This window comes from Macaca thibetana, chromosome X (assembly GCF_024542745.1).
Source record: "Macaca thibetana thibetana isolate TM-01 chromosome X, ASM2454274v1, whole genome shotgun sequence".
Classification (NCBI taxonomy): domain Eukaryota; kingdom Metazoa; phylum Chordata; class Mammalia; order Primates; family Cercopithecidae; genus Macaca; species Macaca thibetana.
The window spans coordinates 7946592-7970024 of NC_065598.1; the positions used below are offsets into that span (position 1 = coordinate 7946592).

General features: G+C 38.9%; 1 protein-coding gene across 3 annotated transcripts in view; it reads right to left on the reverse strand.

Annotated features, from left to right (window-relative positions):
- Positions 1-4354: 4354 nt before the first annotated feature.
- ANOS1 (anosmin 1) overlaps positions 4355-23433 on the reverse strand; it is a 217397-nt gene continuing 198318 nt past the window's right edge. For all 3 annotated transcript variants that reach the window (XM_050777712.1, XM_050777714.1, XM_050777713.1), the window contains 5 exons: positions 16052-16146; positions 12246-12417; positions 11072-11292; positions 9793-9934; positions 4355-8541 (listed from right to left, as the gene is read on the reverse strand). In XM_050777712.1, coding sequence (XP_050633669.1) covers positions 8483-8541; positions 9793-9934; positions 11072-11292; positions 12246-12417; positions 16052-16146 — 689 coding nt within the window. In that variant the 3' untranslated portion in view covers positions 4355-8482. The remainder of the gene's footprint in view (positions 8542-9792; positions 9935-11071; positions 11293-12245; positions 12418-16051; positions 16147-23433) is intronic.

A 23433-nucleotide genomic window follows, 5' to 3' on the forward strand; every position in this document is an offset into this window, starting at 1 on the left:
AGAGGGAGAGATTCCTTTAAAATAAGATTGATAAGTGACATAAGGCTTGGATTTGAATTTAAATTTCACAAAACACAGGGAGCCCTGGACTGCACATTGTTCCTTATCAGTTCTAGTTCTCCCAACTACTTGAATTTCATATATAGAATATATGTAACATTTACTCAGTAACATTTACTCTACAGTGTTCCCATTTCAAAATTTGCTGTGGCATCTAAATCAGACCTCTGGTCCTTAGTTATGATGCAAAAGAACTGTAGTCTTCAGTACTTATGTCTTTGATTTCATGGTCTCTCCTCTCCCCACCCTTATCTTATTCTTTCTTTGCCTTACTTTCTAAATGCCCTCTTAATTCTATTTTGCTTCCATTCTTAGATTTCGCTTTTCCAAATTTTTCTTACTGTGTCCTCTGTAGATTAGAACCTTCTATTACACAGATCTTACAAAAACTGCTCAGTTTCCTCATATTCTTCTAAATTTCATTCCATCACTGCCAGGGATTGAATATCAAGAAGTGTTGGTACAAATACAACCAACCCAATTTTCTATTAGTTGCTCTAAATTGTTTTAGGAATTACAAACCTTCCACCCCCCCACCTTAGTGATTTGGCATTTTAATTTTTTTTTATGTGATTCATTCAATTTTCTTTTTCTTCTTTTAACTTTTATTTTAGTTTCAGGGGCACATGTGCAAGTTTGTTATATGGGTAAACTCTTGTCACAAAGGTTTGTTGTACAGATTATTCCATCACCCAGGTAATAAGCCTAGTACTCGTTAGTTATTTTTCCTGATCCTCTGCCTCCTCCCACCTTCCACCCTCAAGTAGGTCCCAGTATCTGTTGTTCCCCTCTTTGTGTTCATGTGTTCTCATCATTTAGCTCCCACTTATAAGTGAGAACATGTGGTATTGGCTTTTCTGTTCCTGTGTAGGTTTCCTAAGGATGATGGCCTCCAGCTCCATCTATGTTCCTGCAAAGGAGATGATATTTTTCTTTTTTTGTGGCTGTATAGTATTCCATGATGTGTATGTACCGTATTTTCTTTATACAGTCTACCAGTGATGAGCATTTAGGTTGAGTCTATGTTTTTGTGATTGTGAATAGTGCTGCAATGAACATTTGCATGCATGTGTCTTTATGGTAGAATGATGTATATGTCTTTGGGAATATATCCAGGAATAGGATTGCTGGGTCAAATGGTATTTCTGTTTTTAGCTCTTTGAGGAATTGCCACACTGCTGTTCACAATGGTTGAACTAATTTACACCCCCACCAACAGTGTATAAGTATTCTCTTTTCTCTGCAACCTTGCCAGTACCTGCTATTTCTTTCTTTTTAATAAAATACCCATTCTGCCTCGTGTGAGATAATATTTCATTGTGTTTTTGATTTGCATTTCTCTAATGATCAGTGATACTGGGCTTTGTTTTATATGCTTGTTGGCCACGTGTATGTCTTCTTTTGAAAGGTGTCTGTTCATGTCCTTTGCCCACTTTTTAATGAGATTTTTTTTTTTTCTCGTATATTTGTTTATGTTCCTTATCGGTGCTGGATGCTGGATATAAGACCTTTGTTAGATGCATAATTTGCAAATATTTTCTCCCATTCTCTGGTTTGTCTGTTTACTCGGTTGACAGTTTCTTTTGCTATGAAGAAGCTCTTAATTAGATCCCATTTGCCAATTTTTGCTTTTGTTGGGATTGCTTTTGGTGTCTTCGATCTGACATTTTTAGACACACATACACACACACACACACACACACACACTCTTGGATTTTTCCAAGCACTGTTACATGACCATCTTCATAGTAACCATGAAGTGAGTGGCAAAATCCTTACTTTGGGTAGGAATACCAAGGCAGAGAAAGGATAGTCAGGCATACTCTCTGTGTTTCCGCACAAGAGAGGGCACGATTTTTATTTTTATTTTTTTTAGACAGGGTCTCATTCTGTCATCCAGGCTGGAGCTCAATCATGTGATCATAGCTCACTGCAGCCATTACCTCGTGGGCTCAAGCGATTCTCCTGCCTCAGCCATCCGAGTAGCTGGGACTACAAGTATGCACTACCATGTCTAGCTAATTTTCCATTTTATTTGCAGAGATGTGGTCTCTTTATGTTGCCCAGGCGGGCACCAAATGATCCTCCCGCCTCAGCTTCCCAAAGTGCTGGGATTGCAGGTGTGAGCCATCATGCCTGGCCTCTTACTCTTTTAAAAAAATTTTCTTGTATCCCCTCAGTTTTTTCTCCGTTGATACCATGCTCCATCAATGGCTGGTATATGTAAAAGTTGTCTCCAATTTACAACAAAGCTGTATTCTCAGGACTCATTTGTGTAAAAAACACCTCCCCAATGGAAACAACACTAAAAATATTTCTTGAGTTTTCAGTCCCTGCCAGGACACTCCACTGGCCCTAAGAACCTGTTTACCCTGTGGTGTTGCTCAAGAAGTAAAAGAATGTGAAGGAAGTTGGATTCTTATTGCAAACTTCAAGCCCGATCTCTGGGTCAGTAGCCCTACCCTCTCTGATCTTTGATGAAGAATGGAGGTTGGAGGCCAGTGTGAGGTGCCCAGGCTGTGCAGCAGATTGGCTCAGTGAAGCCTCAGACAATGAGTGGATAAGAACTCCTGGAAAACTCCCAGGAAATTCAGGCCTCAGGGACTGGGGAGAGTCAAGCCTGGGGCCACTTGCATGTGTGCTCATGCTATAGGGTGGCGGCAGCAGCCATTGAAAGAAATCAAAATATTTCACCCCCAAATACCCCTTCTTTGACTTATTTAGAGATGGCTGTTCAGAGGGCCTGCAAATAACAGCCCTACAAAGCTGTCTTCTGTGGGGGAAATGTACATCTGTGGATGTAGAGAAAATCTGCATTGATGCATTGGTGCAGCCAGGCTTTCTCTGACACCCACTCCCTGCCCCCGTGTCTGGATCTAGGAAAAATTGACTAAAAGCCTGACACCTTTAAGGTCTGAAAGAAACAGTCACCATCTATTCTCTCTAAAGGCTGCGACCTGGGAGGTTTCATCTGCATAACAAGACCACCTTTGCTAGTCAGGACTTCTCTTCTCCCCCTCCCATAAATTGTGTTGCCAAGATTCGAGCCCCCATTCTTTCTGTAACCTCAAGATGGCATAAAAGCGTCAAGCAATCCTCCACTGATAGCCTTGATAGACTGCTTCCATATCTCTACTCTTGTGAATAGTGCTGCGATAAACATGTATCTTTTTCATATAATGATTACTTTTTCTCTGGGTAGATACCCAGTAGTGGGACTGCTTGGTCAAATGGTAGCTCTATTTTTAGTTGAGAAATCTCCATACTGTTTTCCATAGAGGTCATGTTAATTTATCTTATGATCAACAGCATGTAAGTTGTCCCTATATACACAATGGAATATTATTCAGTCATAAACAAGAATGCAATCATGTCTTTTGCAGCAACGTGGATGGAATGGAGGCCATTATCTTAATTGAAATGACACAGATACAAAAAGACAAATGCCACATGTTCTCATTTATAACTGGGAACTAAATAATGTGTACACATGGACATAGAATGTAGAATAATTGACAATAAATACTTGGAAGGGTGGGAGGGTTCAGAGGGTGGGAGGAAAGAGAAATTACTTAATGGGTACAATATGTATTATTTCGGTGAATACCCTAAAAGCCTTTATTTCTTATGCTTTTTTTCCTTAGGCATTTTTTCCAATTCATCAGCAGTTATGGGTCAATTGCATGTCAAAGTGGGGATGTACAAGCCTCTCAAAACTCTACTTAGATATTGGAGATTTAAAGGCTTTCACCTTAGTAGGTAGTATTGAAAAACAATTGAGTAGTATTGAAATACAGGTGAATGCTTATCGGCATTGCATATATCTACAATTTTAGAATAAATATTGGTGACAAAAGAAAAACAGCTTAAAACTGTATATCCCTGACTTAATATACCACTAAAACCATCAGAAGTTACAATCGTAAACATGATGATAGAAATCTGAAGTGTTGATTGTCAAACTGCAAGATATTTTCATTAGGATGAAGTGCTGTCTTGTTAACATTTACCAGACCTCAAATTCCATTCACACTGACATGGAAAGAGGCTTTTTAAATCTCCTTGGCACTGTCCATTTTTCTTCTTAAATGCAATAAAGTTTCTTTTCTTTTCTTTTCTTTTTTTTTAAATTTTGTTGGAGACAGGGCCTTGCTATGTTGCCCAGGCTGGTCTCAAACATTCAGGACTCGAGTGATCCTTCAAATTCAGCCTCCCAAGTAGCTGAGACTACAGGTGCATGCCACTGTGCCCAGCAAAAATGTTTCTTTAAGAAATAAATGAGTCGATTCCTTGATCTGGTTTAAGGATACTTTATTATTGAACCAGTATGTACAAACTCTAACATGAAAATAATGAGTCACAGAATATCAAGACTATTTACAATACTTTTTTGTTTTTTACAAAACATTTTTACAAGATTATTTCGCTCTAAATAACATGACAGACATACACAAAAATCCAACTTTTTTTATTACATACATAAATAAATATTGACTTTAAATGACCACTGTAAGGGACATGAATTCTACAGACCACTTGGATGAGAAGGTAGCAGTTTTGTTATCTGCACACTACAATATAATTAAGTAAAGGGGGAAAATAATTTTATATAGACCTCTGTTAATCACTCCGTAAATCATATAACTCACTAAAATATTCAGTAGAGGTAAGACAGTCATGAGAATCCTCTCCGTACCTGACACTGAGTCTGGGCATGCAAAATCACAGGTAGGAGTCAACATCTTTACAGATCTGTTTATATCTTATAATAAACTTTAAAGTACATGCAACAGATATTTAGCCATTGTGTTCTGCCTATAATATGAAAGTTTATATAATAAGTTTTAGAGTTATTTGCAACCATAGAAATGAGTAAACTTGAAAACCCACGGCATAAGAAAGAGCATTAAATAAATAAGTCAATATCACAAATGACATTTACGGATACATAGGGCAAAATTAGTATTTGTACTTGTATGATACAGACACAAGTCAAAATCCTGTCTTTTAATCAAGTCGTTTAGTGGACATAAAAGACACAGGTTAGGCCTTTGAAGTTAACCATAATAACTTCTTAGCTGTCCCTTAGTTTTTGGGACTTGCTCTAGAAATTTACCAGGTTTCTTATGAAGGGCAAATTCTCATCTATTCAGTAAAGATCATTCTCTAGCAACGGTTCTCAACCAGAGGTGCCGTCCCTCAAGGGGTAGCTGGCAATATCTGGAGACATTTTTGGTTGTCTCAACTTGGGGGAGGGTGCAACTGGCATCTGGTGAGGAGAAAGTGTGGGTGCTACTAAAAACCTACAGTGCACAAGACAAACCCCCATAACAGAGAACTATCCAGCCCCAAAAGTCAATAGTGTTGAGGTTGAGATGAACCTCTGTGTATAGTCGGCTATGTATCTAAGGTTTTCAGGACACAGATGTATTTCTAATCTTTGAACTTCGTTTAATACACATTACAAAAAATTACCTGCCACAAAGTTTATCTTCTCTACCATGCCATATTAAAACAGTGAATGACTGAAAAGATCACGTTGGTTTGCAAACATCATTCTATGGAGTTCCAGGTAGAAAAACAGGGTAACACAGATAAATTCATCATTAAGGAGCAAATGTTGTAAATAAAAATAATGCATGTAACTGCAATGTATATCAAATTAACCACCTATATTTGATGACAATATTTTTGATGAGCTCAATTTTTTAAAGTTTCAATACTATTACTGGATATATTTTTCTCACATTAAATAAATGAATCTAATTTCAATAAAACATATTACAGAATTAGGCACCAAAACTATGTTTGTTAAAAAAACATAGATTTTATCCTTTATTAGAGCAATCACATTTTTAAAATTCAAAAAATTGTAACTATATTTTTGATCATTGAATAATATTGGAGCTTATTAAAATCCACAAGAGAAACACGTTTTTTATTAGCCCATTAATAGCATTTTTCTTCCAATAACACCAATAAAATTTAAATTATTTATTTATATCAAAATTAGAAGCCCATAAGAGCTGCTTTAGATTTTTTTAAGGGAGATGTAAGTTTCAGAATCACCATCTGAACTAAAAATATCTGTACAATGTCTATTACCCAGACAAAAGAAGCATGATTAAATTTTATAAAATTAAATTTGTGTACTAATTTAATAATATTTTGTATCTATGTATAGACTTCCAGCATTTTTATGTAACAGTACAAAAATCTGCTGGCATAAACATTTGGATTTGTTCATGACAAGTTCATGTAAAAGATAAATGGATAGCCAATAATGAAAAATTTTAATTTTTGAAATTTTAAGAACTTGAAATTCAGATGCTGGTGATGACACCAGAATAAAACATAGTTTTAGAGAAGCTATCTATGGTATCCATTTATTCAAGCTTAGGGATGTTTTCAAATGAAGACTGTTTTCTATTTTCGCCATTCAAAAATTCTTAGAACCAGGTAATTTCACGACTCAATGTGATAAATCCATCCCAACCTGTGACAGGAGCTGCAGAAAACCATTCAGAACCAACATGAACTTTCATTATCAGGTGTCCAATTTATGTTACTTGTACAAAGCTGCAAAACACTCCTGGCATATCCACTTTAAAAATAGTTTAACACACAGGAAACAGGTTTCAGTATCTATTATCAGGTATCCTTGTTTATAAATGTGTTTCCTAAAGACATGCATCAACATTGGAAAAGTATTTTCTCTGCATTTTAATTTGCCTCGGCCTTTAGACACTGCAGTGAAGCCGTGGAGTCAATGACTTCTGAGTTATCCACTCTTCCCAGGAATGGCCAGGCATCTGCATGAGTTCAGGAAACAGTGGAACAACGAGAAGCAAGCACCATGGTCAAAACCTAAGGATAATGTTACTGATTTTCTTCCTGTTTTACTTAGGTAGGTGAAGACATGTGGACACCTTTCTTTTACAGTGTTTAATTTTGATAAATTGCTCTTTTCTCAGAATCAGCACTGATGGGGAAAATATATTATCCTTATGACCTTTAAAAGAGCTGTATCTTTACTCACTATTGGTGAGCTATGAAAACGATTTCTTCAGGGATTCATGCTCAAGGTATATTCATGTATATGCATGTGTCTGTGTGTATATATATGTATATGTACATATATTTGCATATATATACACATGCATTTATAATTATATAGACATGCATATCTATGCACATTTCAAACCACGTATGTGAGTATTCCTTCAAGGAAAAAAACAGTATTAAATTAAACATCTCTGCGTTTTAGGTTGTTACAACATACACTGTAACACTCCATATTGAAAACACGTTTTGACTTAAGTTCATGCTACCAGGCACTAATTTGTAGCATAAAAAATTTTCCAAAAAGTAAGATATAATAGATTTGAAAGCATATGGGTGAATTAAATGCAAGCAACTGTCCTTCTCTATCAATCAAAGGCCTTTTTAAAACATTACCAAGAATATTCTAGCATACAAATACCTTTCTTTGCTTAAGAAAAGGCAAATCTCTGCAAAGATTTAAACATGCTCAATAGTTGGGATTTTTTCATTTGAAGCAAGGAGTTTTGTGAATTTTCAGATGGTGAAACAAAAGTGCACCAAAAGCTGTTATCCACATTGAGGAAAATAAGGGAAAATATAAATAAGATAACATATCAGGAAAATCTCTCACATAATACGATCAAATATTAAAAGACATCCCCAAGAAATAATTTTCATTTCTCCAAGGTAAAATCTGGTTAGCAGCTTATTTCATTGAGTTCCTCTGGCTTGGGTGTCTTTTGTAAATCATAATTTATAGAGGGAACTTTCATTTACCTTTGCATAAAGAGCAGCATAAGGTACTTAAAGTAGGAGTATTTTTAGATTTAAATTCGTTGGTATATTTTAGATTACACATTTTCATTTAAAAATCACCTAGGATAAAAATGATCTTAGGAAAGATTTGAATAAACAAAGCTGTATAATCTTAGTTGATTTTTCATATTGAATCAATAATTTTGTCAAAAATATATTTTATTGATTAGATTTAGGCTTAGTGTTATGTGTGAATTGTGTATTTGTTACTCTCCTTTTTGGGGCAGAGTTTGGTACTCCAAATTCAGGGAAAACTGAGTTCTGTTGTAATTCAATAGAAATAAGCGACACCATACATGAAAACAAAATTTAGCATTAAACAGGCCTATTCTTCATTTTCTCCAAGCTTGTAGGGAACTGGTGTCTGTCTTCACCAATCTACTGTTTCTCACTTGTCTCCAGATGCATCCGTGATTAACAGAAGTTCTTCCTGCACTAAAGTCACATAGGAGAGTACGGGCCTCTGAGCAGTTCCCACTGCCTCTGGAAGTGTGCATGTCTCGTGGCCGAAGTTCAACAAGCTTACACATCTGTCCAATTTCAAAAAATCTTTTTGAACAGTTTAGTATCTTTCTGGAGAAGGCTTGTAATGATGTGGATGACGATGCTTAAGATGAGATCCTAAAAAGTGACAAAATATGTCAGTCACATCCATTTATATGTATCAAATAAATGATAGAATTACTTTTATTTGTAGAAAAAGCACGAGACCCTGGCAAATGTTCCTTCCTATGACCATGTCTCTCCTATTCTGAATCTGAATGTACAACCACACTCTTTCTCTCCTTTTCCTGTTTTTCTCTTCCTCTTTGATGCCTTCCTAAACCATAAAATAGTAAGAAAAAGACAAGCTCCTTTCCTTAAGCTCACACTTATTCAATCAAACCATAATCCTTTTTTATTTGCTCAAAGAAGTTTTAAAAATTATCAAATACTTTTGTTAAATGGAATTTCTATGAAGGAATATCAGAAAAGCATTTATTCGATAAAAATTTTAGAGGCTATCAAGCTCTCCCATTGTGATAGTTTTTGTTTTTCTTCAAATTATAAACATACCAAGTTATCAATTATAAGCATACCAATCTATCATTTAAAAAAATCAGAGTTAAAACTATGACTAATTCTCAATGTTTTATCCACACACTAATCATCAGACACTTTTTTTTTAAAATTTAAGCTTGAAAATAAAGTAAACGAAGTACATAATTTAAAAATCAGCAAGAGGCTGTTTTGAAAATCTAGCTGACAATTTTCTTTTTAAATTTTACTTGATTTAGCAATAAATGAAGTAGGTGGACTTGGGTCATATCATGAAGAAAATTCATGACATTTATTACAGTAATATCTATGTAACAAGAACATAAGTTCCTTAGGAAAATATTATTTCCTATATTGTGATATTTGAAAATATTGATTTAAAAATATTTCAGTTTGATATGAAACTATAGATTTTTTTCCTGTATGTATTTATGATTTAAAAGACAAGGAAAAAAGCATGCATTATATAGGGAAAAATGCAAGGAAGGAAAAAAAATAAAGGAAGGATAGAGGAAAGGAGAAAAGAAGAGAGGGAAGGAGAGAGGGATGGAGAAAGGAAACAAGGAAGGAGCAAAGAAAGGGAGAAAAGGGGGGAAGAGGAAGGGAGGGAGAAAAAGAGCAATTAAGCATCAACTATGCATTTTATACTACAGGTACCGGAGTAGAATCTAGTAAGTTGGTACAAACCAGGAGAAGGAATTCCAGATGATGACAATTTCCCTATCTCATAGAAACCTGTAATAGTGTATTTATTTGTTTTCATTTTCCAGCAAGATTTTTCTCTATGTTCATAAGACCTGACAGGACGCCTTAATGCCCTGGCACCCCACTCACTGTGCGCTGAAGAGGGTGGGAGCTCCGGCGTCCGGAATGTCTTGATGGTGGCTGGCCCCTCCCCTCCTGGGGTCAGCACTTGCACTTCCAGTCGGTAAAGAGTAGACGGTCTTAGATTGGGCACTGTTAGGACATAGTGATCCTAAGGGGATAACATAAAAGAGGATGCTCACTGACCACCTTTCAGAGACAACGCGCAATGCACAGAGAGCCTAGAACAGGTTTTCCCCCACTGGAGAATATCATACACAGGCAAGTTTGGTTGCTTTGTAAAGGCACAGTTTAATTTATAGACTTTTTCTCATTTGTGGGGGTTCTCTGCCATATGGTTTCTTAGCACCTCACTCAATTCTTGGCAGCCTAAGACACTTGGCAGAGTTAAAATATACTGAGGTGCCAGTTCTCAGGGCTCACTCCTGGGATTTTATTTATTTTTTTTTTAATTTCTTAACACAAGACTTTTCCATGGTTTAAAGTCTTCAGTTGCACATCTTGTGATATGAATTCTTGATAATCCAAATTTCAGTGAATGAGCCAACTGTTTTTCTTAAAACACAGTATCTATCAATGCCCACAACTGAAAGTGTTTATTTTTATGCCAACACATTCTTCTCAAAACTCAATAAAACCTAGTACATTTATAGAATAACTACTCTCTAATTCCATGGAATTTTTCCTTCTGAGATTTCAGTTGTGTTTCTTTCCCTCCCCCGCCCCACCCTCCTTTTGGATTTTATAACGGTAGTTGGCTACTCTAAGGGCATTTTCAGGGAGGGCAAAATCCCACACTATTTTTTTTTTTTTCTGAAGCCAAGGAATTAAGTGACCTGGAAGACAGGCCAACTCATTACAGCCTCGAGCCAAATTTGAAGTTGGGGGGAAGACAGACAAACAACAAGCTTCTTTTAGCTATTCCCCCCCAACCCTCTCCAATTCAACACTTCAAACAGGGCATGTCCACTTGGACCAGAGAGACATGAGGTTAACAAAGATAGAAGAAAATGGCTCAATCACTTACATACAAGATAGGGTAAGGTCTTCTCATGAGTTGGCTCTAGCCATCAAACTTTATCTAGATGGCAGCTTATGCTACTTCTTAGCTATGCACAGTCACATTTGTAATGTGTTAATGCTTGCAAAAGCACTCAGAAGAAGAAAATGCAAAAATAAGACTCAATTGTACAGCACACAGAATGACAGAGGTAGCCACCTCTGAAGGTCAGTATAAAGGAGCAGTAGATACCGATGACACGGACATAGTATAAGAGGTGGGACCTACGGAAGGCAGGATCTGGGACTGTGAAATAATGCTGTTGGGTAGGCTGTTCTGTCTGCTTTCCGTAGTGACCTCAGCCCAAGTCACTTGAAACCCAGTCATGGGCTGATAGAGATTGGCCTTGGCCATCTTCCAAGAAAAGTGGCCCGTGATGTTCACATCCTGGACGATGAATGAAGCAGAAAGGTTCTCAGGCTTAGCTAGCACCTTAGAAAGAACATGACCTGCAGCAATGCAAGAAGGAAAACCAGGATTAGGTGACTGGAGAAGGTGTGCCCATGGGATCCACTGTAGGAATTTTCAGCGGCCAGTCTGTGGGATGATATTAATAGAAGCAATGTGACTTCGTTCTTTAAACATGGGTTCAGGCAATCACCCCTTTGACATATGGGGATAGGTTGAGTAGGAATCTCCTCACGACACCTTTGTACTAAATGCTCCTTCCAATCTTTCGGGGGTCATTTTTAGAATGCTCTTTTGAAGTTGGAAGCAGGAGAGCAGTTTAGACCCTGGCAGGACTTAACTATTTCTTAAAGAATAGCATGGACTGCAGTGAGAAGGTAAATATTAAAGCTGTTAGAAGAGTTATTAAATCCAAGGCTTTTTTTTTTTTTTTTTTTTTCTTTAGAGGCAGGATCTTGCTATGTTGCCCATGCTGGTCTGGAACTCCAGGTTCAAGTGATTCTCCCATCTCAGCCTCCCAAAGTACTGGGATTTCAGGCATGAGCCGCCATGCCTGGTCAAATCCAGGGCATTTAAAAGAGTTTTTCCCACTGCAAGACAGGGACTTTGGCAAGGAAAGGGGTTGGAAGGTACAGATGTGAGGTTTGCTAGGTTGGCATGGAAAGTGTGTGAGTATAATCCACACAGCAAAGAGGTGGGATAAAAATGAAATAATTATATCAAACTTTGCCAAAACACAAGCGGTATCTAAATGTTTGCCTTCATTTCCAAAGGGTAACATTACTATCAAAGGACATCTTTCCAAGGCTGTTAGGCTTTAAAATAACACATTCATTCCTACATATCTTCTGTCCACATTGGGCCATCATTACACAACTTAGAAAGAGAGGCACTTTTGGTTTTTCTGGTCTTGTGAAATGCAGTTTGGCAAGGTTTGCAAAGTGCTGCTGACACCTTAGACCTAGATGCAGAAGTCCTTCAGGTGAAAACGTACCTGCTTCGCCAGGGCAGCCAACGGGTTTGTGGCTCTTCCCCTTAAGAGCAGAGCATGGTGGAGTAGTGAAGAAAATGGCCTCTGCCTTGGAGTGACCTTTTGGCCGTATTGCTTGGACAGTCACCTTATACTTACAGGAAAATGACAGATCTTCAAGAATTATATAATTTTCCTAGAGCAAGAGAAAGAGAATTATGCTAGCAATAAGTCTCATTAGGGATTAAAAGCCACTGGCAAGAACTGAAATCATATTCCATCCAACAAGGATGTTTTCCTATCTAGTGTGTGCAATATGGCTTTTAATAAAAGTACAAAGCACGCACTGTCTACATTTTGATTAATGACAATTGTGAAACACTCCCATGGCTGCGGGATACACCTTCTAGAATTAAACGGTATCATAATAATTCCTCATCAAAGCACGCTACTTCTAAGGTCACAACCAGCATTTCTGAGCTGGCAGCAGTGCAGGCAGTGGTGTAAAGCTGTAAATACAAATCTAACTTTTTTTTTTTTTTTTTTTTTTTTTTTTTTTTTTTTTTTTTTTTTTTTTTTGAGACGGAGTCTCACGCTGTTGCCCAGGCTGGAGTGCAGTGGCGCGATCTCGGCTCACTGCAAGCTCCGCCTCCTGGGTTCACGCCATTCTCCTGCCTCAGCCTCCTGAGTAGCTAGGACTACAGGCGCCCGCCACCGCGCCCGGCTAATTTTTTGTATTTTTAGTAGAGATGGGGTTTCACTGTGGTCTCGATCTCCTGACCTTGTGATCCGCCCGCCTCGGCCTCCCAAAGTGCTGGGATTACAGGCTTGAGCCACCGCGCCCGGCCTCAAATCTAACTTTTTTCAGTTAAAAAGAAACTAATGCCAGCTTCTCTGAGACATAGAATTAGTTTATATGTAAGTTTTTCTGTTAAAAAATGATATTCTTTAGCAATGTAATTTTTCCCTTTTTTGGAGTGCTGTTACTGTTTTCTGCCATAATGCTGTGATTAAACATAAATAAAAGAAAGAGGCTAAATGGTAAGGAGTCAGGGGCTAAGAATATAACTTTACGATAATGTCGAAAGATGACATTTCCTGTGATAATAGGTGTGTACCTCTGTTTCTTTTATATTTGGCTAAGTTGCACTTATCCATTCTGTTTTGTATTTACCAATTCTTAATGTATATATATAAAAGTGCAGATGGATAGCTGGGCATGGTGACTCGTGTCATAGTCCTAGCTACTTGAGAGGCTGAGGTGGGAGGATCGCTTGAACTCAGGAGTTTGTGACCAGCCTGGGCAACACAGTGAGACTTCATGATTTTGTATGTGTGTGTGTATGTGTGTGTTTAATTATATTAAGAGAGAAAAAAAGGCACAGATGGAACATCTCTGGTACTCATTGGATGATGGGTGGGGGTCTTGCTAGAAAGCAGCAGGGCTGACGGGAAAAACATGAGACAATAATTAAAATGAAAACTGAGGCTTGAGTGATTTACTTAAGGGAGGAGTGGAAGTGGCTGCAGGTGACACAGCACTGAATGTTCAAAAGAGATGGGGAGTGACCTCCAGGCCTGCTGGCCCTTCATCCAGATGGTGACAGGAGATGGGGTGCACCCAACTCTGCAGCCAGTTAGTATAAACAGTGAATAGGAAACAAATCAATCTGGACAATGCAAGCCCAACCCAAGCCCAAGCCAAGGCCGCCATGTCTCTTTGGGAGTCTGAATTGCTTTTGTTTGGAAATAAATCTGCTCTTTATATGGGACTGTATTGGAATCCAAGGTTAGCTATTAAGGATCCTGTTTCACAGATATTTCAAGATTGCTTTCATGTTGCATAGCAGGCAGACATCTGCAGCAGTAAGTGAATTAGTGGATGCTCCATTGTAGCATAAAAACAAATTATAATAGGCCGGGCGCGGTGGCTCAAGTCTGTAATCCCTGCACTTTGGGAGGCCAAGACGGGCAGATCACGAGGTCAGGAGATCAAGACCATCCTGGCTAACACGGTGAAACCCCGTCTCTACTAAAAAATACAAAAAACTAGCCGGGCGAGGTGGCGGGCGCCTGTAGTCCCAGCTACTCGGGAGGCTGAGGCAGGAGAATGGCGTAAACCCAGGAGGCGGAGCTTGTAGTGAGCTGAGATCCGGCCACTGCACTCCAGCCTGGGCGAAACAGCGAGACTCCGTCTCAAAAAAAAAAAAAAAAAATTGGATCTAAAGGTTTAAAAATAAATACAGATAAGTTCTAAGGCCCTAGAAAGATAATTTTTCAGGAGTTTGATTTTTATTTCTACCGGATACATTACATCTGCTCAGCAAATAGTTGTTACCACTCTCAGAGTTCCTAAAGATGATAAGCCTAGGATTGGGGAATCGCACTGACATAAGCCCAGTTCTGTGGGGTTCTGAGGCACGCACATATCAGTAAAACAGAAACCTCACCCCTCTGCCCACAAAAATGTTAATAATTCTCGCTTCTGTTTATTTCTTTCTCCACTTTTCAAATCAATTTCTCTATTTAGAATGTCTGTTGGGCCGGGCGCGGTGGCTCAAGCCTGTAATCCCAGCACTTTGGGAGGCCGAGACGGGCGGATCACGAGGTCAGGAGATCGAGACCATCCTGGCTAACACAGTGAAACCCCGTCTCTACTAAAAATACAAAAACTTAGCCGGGTGAGGTGGCGGGCGCCTGTAGTCCCAGCTACTCGGGAGGCTGAGGCAGGAGAATGGCGTGAACCCGGGAGGCGGAGCTTGCAGTGAGCTGAGATCCGGCCACTGCACTCCAGCCTGGGTGACAGAGCGAGACTCCGTCTCAAAAAAAAAAAAAAAAAAAGAATGTCTGTTGAATTATTTTACTGAAGGTCACAAACATTGGAGCTAATTTAAGGATAAATAAAGGGAGAAACTTTGGTGAACATGAGACAAATCAAATTCAGTAAAACAGAAAAAGAAGCTGTGTATTTCTGAAAATCCAGTGACTTGTTTTATCTCATTATCTTAAAATTATGCCAGTAGGTCTGGTTCTTAAAATATGGTGCTTGCTTTAGAAAATGTTCAAAACAAAAATATTCTAGTTACATATCACAAACCAAAACACTGTATGTTTGGGGCCATGTTTTTGGATTTTTTAAACTGTCCTGAGGTATTACATATAAATTGCCATCAAAGTGTATTATACACTTTGTATAATACAATGACCTCTTAAACATTTTGTGTTGGTTTGTTGATTCTAATCTATAATTCATGTACTAACCCCAAAATATTTAGAATAATATTTTGGGCAATATTGACAGAGTTGCTATCCTCAGAGAGTTTAATGTTCTCTTAAAGTTAAAAGTCAAAATATTGGTGCATGCTATACAGGACAGGGAGATTATTTCACTAACTGAGCTGATGGCATTTAGGCACATGGTGCGAAATGATAGAGTCACATAGACATTCACTTGTATAATTACACCTTTAGATCACAGTGACGTGTCAAAATTCAGAAAATAATTCAAAGGTTTTGTCCAGTTAAGATGAAGCACACAGATACTCAGGCATATTTCCACCTGAAATATGGGAGTTCTTTAAGAACTGTGTCTTTAGTCTCTGCACTTTAGATTTTGCTCTATGATGGTAACAGAGTAAGCTCCCAGTGCAATGGTGTGAATGGATAAAATAATGAGTGAATATAATGATCATTCTGTTTTCCACTTCCATCAAGTCATTACTCAATAGCTGATTTGTGAGAATGAGATATCTGTTTGACATGTCTAGTTTGTATATCCTCCGGTCTAATTATGTTCACAGATCAAGTTGGCCCAGAGATCATGTCCTTACGTGGGTCATGCCAGATGATGCCTCTGATCCGGTTGTTCTGTTGTGGGCACACACTTCAGGAAACCACCGCACATGATATCGGTTGACAGTAGGATCTATAATGCCAAAACACACAACCAAAAATAATAGGTTGGATGTTACATTCCATGTAGCCTGGGGTTCTTGAACTTGAGAGGAGAAAAGGAGAGGAAATGAAACTCTACAGGTGACCAGTAAATGCATAGGTGAGCCAAAGGAGGTGAGATTCTGATTACTTAATAATTATAATAATTAATAATTCTGAATACTTAATGATTAAGAACAAAGTAAGGGAAAAAAGTAATATACTGCCAAGGGAAAACCTGTGCTGAAGTGCAAGTACTAAGTAGAAAAAAAAAAATTAGTAAAGTCATAGCAAAATGATTCAAAAGATGTCTTGAGAATAACCTAGCCGTGGTTTTTACAGCAGACAAAGCCCTATAGTGAAAGGTAACACCTAGCAACAGCTCTCGTAATTCCTGTTGTAGAAGAAAATCATCAGAAGTTTCTCAATCCTACATTTTTTGTTTAAATAAAGGCGAGATACTATTGAATCCACACAAGAACAAAAACATTGCCTTCACACTTACAGAATTGGCTATCCATGTTTATTTCCTGTTACATATTGCCATAAAGAAGTTCTTTTGTCAAAAGGATAGGGATATATGCTTCCCACTCCCCCTTAACCAAGTGCATCGTGGCATTTCTGTATGGCTGATCCCTACTGAAATATGACTTGGTGTTCTCAAACACAGGCCAGAAGACTGACCTTTTGAACATGTTTATTCCCAGGGCAAGAGGCATATTTTCTGTACATTTCTTTACTTTGGACAATAAAGTGGGGGAAAAAAAGAGAAAATAATGACAAGCAACTCAGTGAGTGTGGGAAAGCAGGCCTTGACAGTCTCGGGTTTATTAATCACCCCAGTGTGTCCAAGGGGTGTGAAATGGCACCAAACGGCACTATTTTGCAGGTGATTAACATCTTGTCCCCAACATCATGCCAAGTGTTTGATGGGGGTTTTCAGAGGACAAAACTCTTTGATGAAATTGGGTTGATCTAGTGGGAACTTTGCTTTGAGCACTTTGGAACCAGAAAAGAAGAACTTTAAATGAGAGAAAGCAAACAGATATAAAAGTGGGCACTCAGGGCATTTAGTTAAAAGAGAAATCACGTACTAGAGGTTTTAATTTTTACATAGCAGACATCAAGCGTTTATTTTTTAAAAAAAGAATTATAGGCTATTCACAAGGCTGACATCAATCACTGAGTGTGTTCATGTTCTTCCATTCAACAGCAGTGAAATAATCACACAGGAGTGGCTGCTGTCCTCCTGAATTTTACATAGAAATGGGGCCAATAATAACAGAGAATAAATATAATACATAGGTAAGATAGGTATTATGTTAGAAGGTAATAAGTCTACATATAAATACAGAAGGTGGCTGGGCACCGTGGCTCACGCCTGTAATCCCAGCACTTTGGGAGGCCAAGGCAGGCAGATCATAAGGTCAGAAGTTCAAGACTAGCCTGGCCAACATGGTGAAACCCCCTCTCTACTAAACATACAAAAATTAGCCAGGCGTGGTGGCAGGCGCCTGTAATCCCAGCTACTCCGGAGGCTGAGGCCGGAGAATCTCTTGAAACCGGAAAGTGGGTATTTCAGTGAGCCGAGATCGCCACTGCACTCCAGTTGGGGCAACAAGAGCGAAACTTCGTCCCCCCCGCCCCCGCCCCCACAAAAAAAAAACCCAGACGGTAAGAGCAGTAGGGTGGATTGACAAAAAGTGCTGATTTTATATAAGGCGGCTGGCGTGTGTTCAATTCTGAGTCAGGACTTGAAGAAGGTGTAGCAGTGGGTAGTGGCACTGCAGAGACCTGTGGGAGGGCGTTCTCAGCCAGCCCTGTCCAACGGAACTGGCGGTTGGGATGGAAATGTTCTGTCTGTGGTAAACACTAGTCACCTGTGCCTATAAAGCACTTCACATGTCCTCTGTTTAACAGAGGAATTAGATTCTTTATTGTTTCATTTTAATTAATTTACATTTAAACAGCTGCAGATGGCCATGGTTACAATACTGGGCAGCTTAAAAGCTCTACCAGCAGGGAATACACAGCACGTGTCAAAGTGCTGACATGAGAACGGAGCATGACAGATGACCGAGGGTCTTTGGTGAAGAGCAGCCAGGGGACTTGGGGTGGCTATATTACAGGAATACGAGGAGGCTTGGCTGCCCTGGGGATCCTCCATATCCTAAAAATCCTTTACATATTTTACAATGCAATTATATTTTCATAGGAGGCAGCATCGAGTGACACACGGGGCACTCCTTTTGGGTTCCCTCCCTTTTGTTAGCCCTAAATCTCGCCTTGTCTGAGTTCACTGCACTTGCATCTTCTCTCTGTGTCACCTCCATCAATCACTTCATTGATTCCCATGGCTTGAAAAACTTTTCTGCTGACAGCTCCCAAACGTCTACTTCCACCTGAGCTAGTCCCATGAAGAGCTGATGCTCCCTCGTTCCTCTCCCATGTGGAGGCTTTCCAAACTCAACTTTGCTGAAGCTACCATGTTGATTTCTGTACCTCAACTTCTCCTAGCATTCACGCTTTTCTTTCTGGCTGTAGGATACAGAATTTTAACCCCACAGACGACCTTCGAGGAAGGTGGGCTTCAGCAAACAACTCCAGCAGCCTCAGTGAGCCTCATTCCCTTTATCTGAAAATAAGGATACTAATTCAGCCAATGCAATAGGTTTGGTGTGAGTTTTAAATGAGTTCATGTACTGGTTTTCTATAGCTGCTGTGACAAATTACCATGAGTGTAGCTGCATAAAACAATATAAATGTCTTCTCTTCTGTAGGTCTGAAATGGGTGTCACTGGCCTAAAATCAAGGCAGGCCTGTACTCCTTTCTGGAGGCTCCAGGGAAGAATGTATTTTCATGACTTTTCCGGTTTCTAGAGGCTTCTGGCGTTCCTTGGCCGGTGGTGCCCTTTCACCAGCTTCAAAGTCAACAACACTGGGCTGAGTCCTTTGCACCATGCCATCTCTCTGATTCTTGCACTCCGCTTCCCTCTTCTACTTTGAAGGACTTTTGTGATTGTATTCGTTTCCACCCAAATAACTAAGGGTAATGTCCCCATCTCAAGGTTGGCTTTGAGTCACTGAATGGCTTTTCTCTGCCCTCTGAATAAAGACACTAATACTCCTTAGCCTGGCTTCCAGGTCTCCACTGCCTCTGCATATTCATCTCATGCAGAGACTCCTCTCATTCCCAATGTTTTGTTTGATTCTGTTGTTACTTCACGAATCCCTGTCAACCCCATTTGGCCAGAGCTCCATAACTACAAAGATAATGCCTATTTGCTGTCACTGTTGCATAAACAAAGATGAGCATGGCACCTGGCAGGTGATAAACAGACAGTAAACATTTAATGAATAAATCAGTGAAAGAAGATATAGCAGTTCAAATTCACTTTTATTTCTCTACTCATTCTGGCAACAGTGAAAATAATTCCTTATAATCTAAGATATGGAAGAAATAGTGTGAGAAGACATGATATTACATAAGGTAATTAAAAGCAATCTGAGAAAGTAAAATATAAATTAAACTTAGATTTAAAATGCCCTGAAAGTATTGTAAATGGCACCCCCAAATGACCAGTATGGGGACATTTATTTTTTAAAAGCAAGCCCTAAAAATGTCCACACTCGTTTACGTGACTTGAGTTCAATTTTAACAGGTCGATTCATAGATATTTGCTTTGATGGAAGTCATTTATACAAACATCATGTCCTTAGTTTTATCTTGCCAATTAATAAAATCCTAAGAGCTTGTATTTTAGGTTATGACTGCAGGTCTCAATCTGTAACTAGAATATTAAAAATAGCAGAGTTCAGGCTGGGTGTGGTGGCTCATGCCTGTTATCCCAGCACTTTGGGAGGTTGAGGCGGGTGGATTGTCTGAGGTCAGGAGCTTAAGAGCAGCCTGGCCAGCATGGTGAAACCCTGTCTCTACTAAAAATATAAAAATTAGCCGGGTATGGTGGCACATGCTTGTAATCCCAGCTACTCGGGAGGCTAAGGCAGGAGAATCACTTGAACCCAGGAAGTGGATGTTGTAGTGAGCTGAGATCGTGCCATTGCACTCCAGCCCGGGCAACAAGAGTAAAACTCTGTCTTAAAAAAAATAATAAAATAAAATAAATAGCCAAACACTTCCTGAAGGGCTGTATATGAAAATTCTGTGCTAAATACCCAACTGATCTGGTTCCTTAGCTTAATTCTTTCCACAAATAAATGACATTACAAAGAAAGTACTTGAAAATTATTTTTAAGTGATAAAAACTTTACTTGTAATATGCTTCAACTATGGTTCAAAAATTAGATGGATCTAATTTTCTTTTCAAATAGATCTAACTCACAGTGTCTGGCATAAATAAAGGACTCTAAAATTTTTCATTAAACGTGAATTCCTCAGTTTGCAAAAGTCTAATGACCAAGAATGATAGGGTTATTGACATTAGAGCTCTGAGAAAGAGGCAATCCTTGGGTTCCCCAGAATAATAATTGCTGTAAAAAGAATTGTAAGTCGTAGCATCAGGGAAGGGGGCACACACTTAGAGAGGTGTCACAGAATGCCAATTCCACCAGGGTGGGGATTTTTGTCTGCCTCTTTGCAATATTTTAGCATCCGAAATGGTGCATTGCATACAGTAGGTGCTCAATAAAGGTTAGTTGAATGAAGTCTTCTCATGGATCAATGCCCCATACTCTATCTGTAAAAATGATTTGGTGAAACAGAACTTTCTGATGTTGTACAACTAAAGTAAGAATTTCTGAGTGCCACATAGACACGCTACTTAAAATAGAAGCATGAATGTTTCCTCTATGTCTGAGCTAACTTTTCACATTTATGTTGTAAAAACACAAAGTCTAGAGCTAGAAAACCATCAAGGTGCAGTGGCTCGTGCCTTCAACCCCAGTGTTTTGGGAGGCTGAGGCTGAAGGATCACCTGAGGCCAGGAGTTTGAGACCATCCTGGGCGACATAGAAAGACCGCATCTCTACAAAAAATAAATTAAAAAAAAAAAATTAGCTGGGCTGCCAGGCACTGTGGGTCACGCCTGTAATCCCAGCACTTTGGGAGGCTGAGATGGTTGGGTCACCTGAGGGTGGGAGTTCGAGACCAGCCTGACCAACATGGAGAAACCCTGTCTCTACTAAAAAGACAAAATTAGCCAAACATGGTGGCGCATGCTTGTAATCCCAGCTACTTGGGAGGCTGAGACAGGAGAATCGCTTAAACCCAGAAGGCAGAGGTTGCAGTGAGCCGAGATTGTGCCACTGCACTCCAGCCTGGGCAACAAGAGAGAAACTCCTTCTAAAAAAAAAAAAAAAACCAAAGAAAGAAAAGAAAATTAGCTGGGCATGGTGGTGCATGTCTGTAGTCCCAGCTTCTTGGGAGGCTGAGGCAGGAGGATTGTTGAGGCCAGGAGTTTGAGGATGCAGTGAGCCATGATCATGCCACTGCACTCCAGCCTGGGTGACAGAGCAAGACTCTGTCTCTACGACAAAAAAAGGAAAGAAGAAAGAAAGAAAAGAAAAAGAAAGAAGGAAAGGAAAGGAAAGGAAAGGAAAAAGGAGAAAGAAAGAAAAGAGAAGAAGGAGAGAGGGAGGGAGGGAGAGAGGAAGGAAAGGAAGGAAGGAAGGAAGGAAAAAAGGAAGGAAGGAAGGAAGGAAGGAACGAAGGAAGGAAGGAAGGAAGGAAAGAAGGAAGGTCAGAAAGCCTAAAACAATTGTTTATTCTATTATTACACAGTAAAAATGAACTAATATCAATGGAGTAATAAAATTACTAACAAAATTAGCTAAGTGAAATTGTTTTAAAATAGTTTGTTCTATAAATGCAATGTTGAAAATATTTATTTTCTCCCAGAGCATTCACTATTACAACCCAACTACTATGTGTATTAAGTAAAGAAAGCTAATATTTGACGTTTAATTCATTTATCTATGAAACTACATGCTACATCCTAATAACTGAAACTGTCACTAAAAAATGTTGAGGGAAATGAATAGATTTGGGCTTTTAGGTCCCTAACTCCAAGTCCAAAAGCAATATTTTGCCCACCATCACTTTTAGCAATGTGACGTAAGAACCCATTTCTGTTTATAATGGAGTTTTGATTAATGAACAAGATTCTTTTCTTCCCTTATTTGCCAAAAGCATTAAGTCCTTTTAGGTTTTCAACTCAGTGTGTCCACAATTGGAAATAAATTATAATTCAAAAATATTCAGCTACTTGTCAAGGAGTTTGAAACCACTTTAGATGGGTCTATTGAGTTTCATACAGAGCAGACAATTTCTCATTTTACAAAGTCAAAAAATCCAGAAAATCCAGCCACAGTGTCCTTTCCCATGACAGAAACGGTGCTGATATTCACATTCCATACAGAGCTCCTATGCTAGTAATACTGAGTCCATTTCAAAGGTCTCCTTTCCTACATGTGTGATAATTACGAATAAGAACATGTTTTATGAATGTCTGGGGAAACTTTGGTTTGGGATTCTGTAGATCATGTGGTGAGTACATAAAAGGTTTCTGGAAGGAGGGAAAATGTGGAATAAGTTTGAAACATACTTTCCTCTTCGTTGTTCTTTGGACTTCCCAAAGCTTTCTGCCACCTCCTTCTATCATGTGTTCAACATCATGAACTCTGCTACAATTTATATGTACATTTGGCTTTCAAATTTAAAATAGCAAGGGACATTGGAATGGATAAAATTTAAGAAAAAGGACTTTTTGGAAAAATACAAAACTCTAATTAGAGCATGAGCTGTTCTCAGCTCCTGATAGTGAGTGGGTGTGTGATCCAATGGAAGTCAACTAACATTTGCAGATCCCCTGACAGTATAGGCAGTGGATTGACCATAGCTCCAGTCAAATCCACAATACTATCACACAGCTACCTCCTGAGCTACAAGTATATATTTCTGACTGCCTATAACATTTTCTGGCTATCATGCAGTTATCTCAAATTCAACACACCAAAACCAAATTCTCCATAGCATGGAGACATATCCCAGGAAACATCATAATTCTACTGCTCACAATCTTTGTTAATTGAAGTACTGTTAGTCATTCAAGCTAGAAGGTAAACACTCCATTTAGATCCATTTCTCTTTTTCCCTTCAGCCAGGTCTTAATATCCAAGTGGCCATACATCCTGGCTCTCCTACAGTCTATGTCTGTTGGTGGGGAATAATGTTTACAAATGCCTCCTTTTATTCTCAAATAAATCCCACTTCAGACAATAAATTATGTGGACACTTGTGTAATACTCTTACGTAACTCGC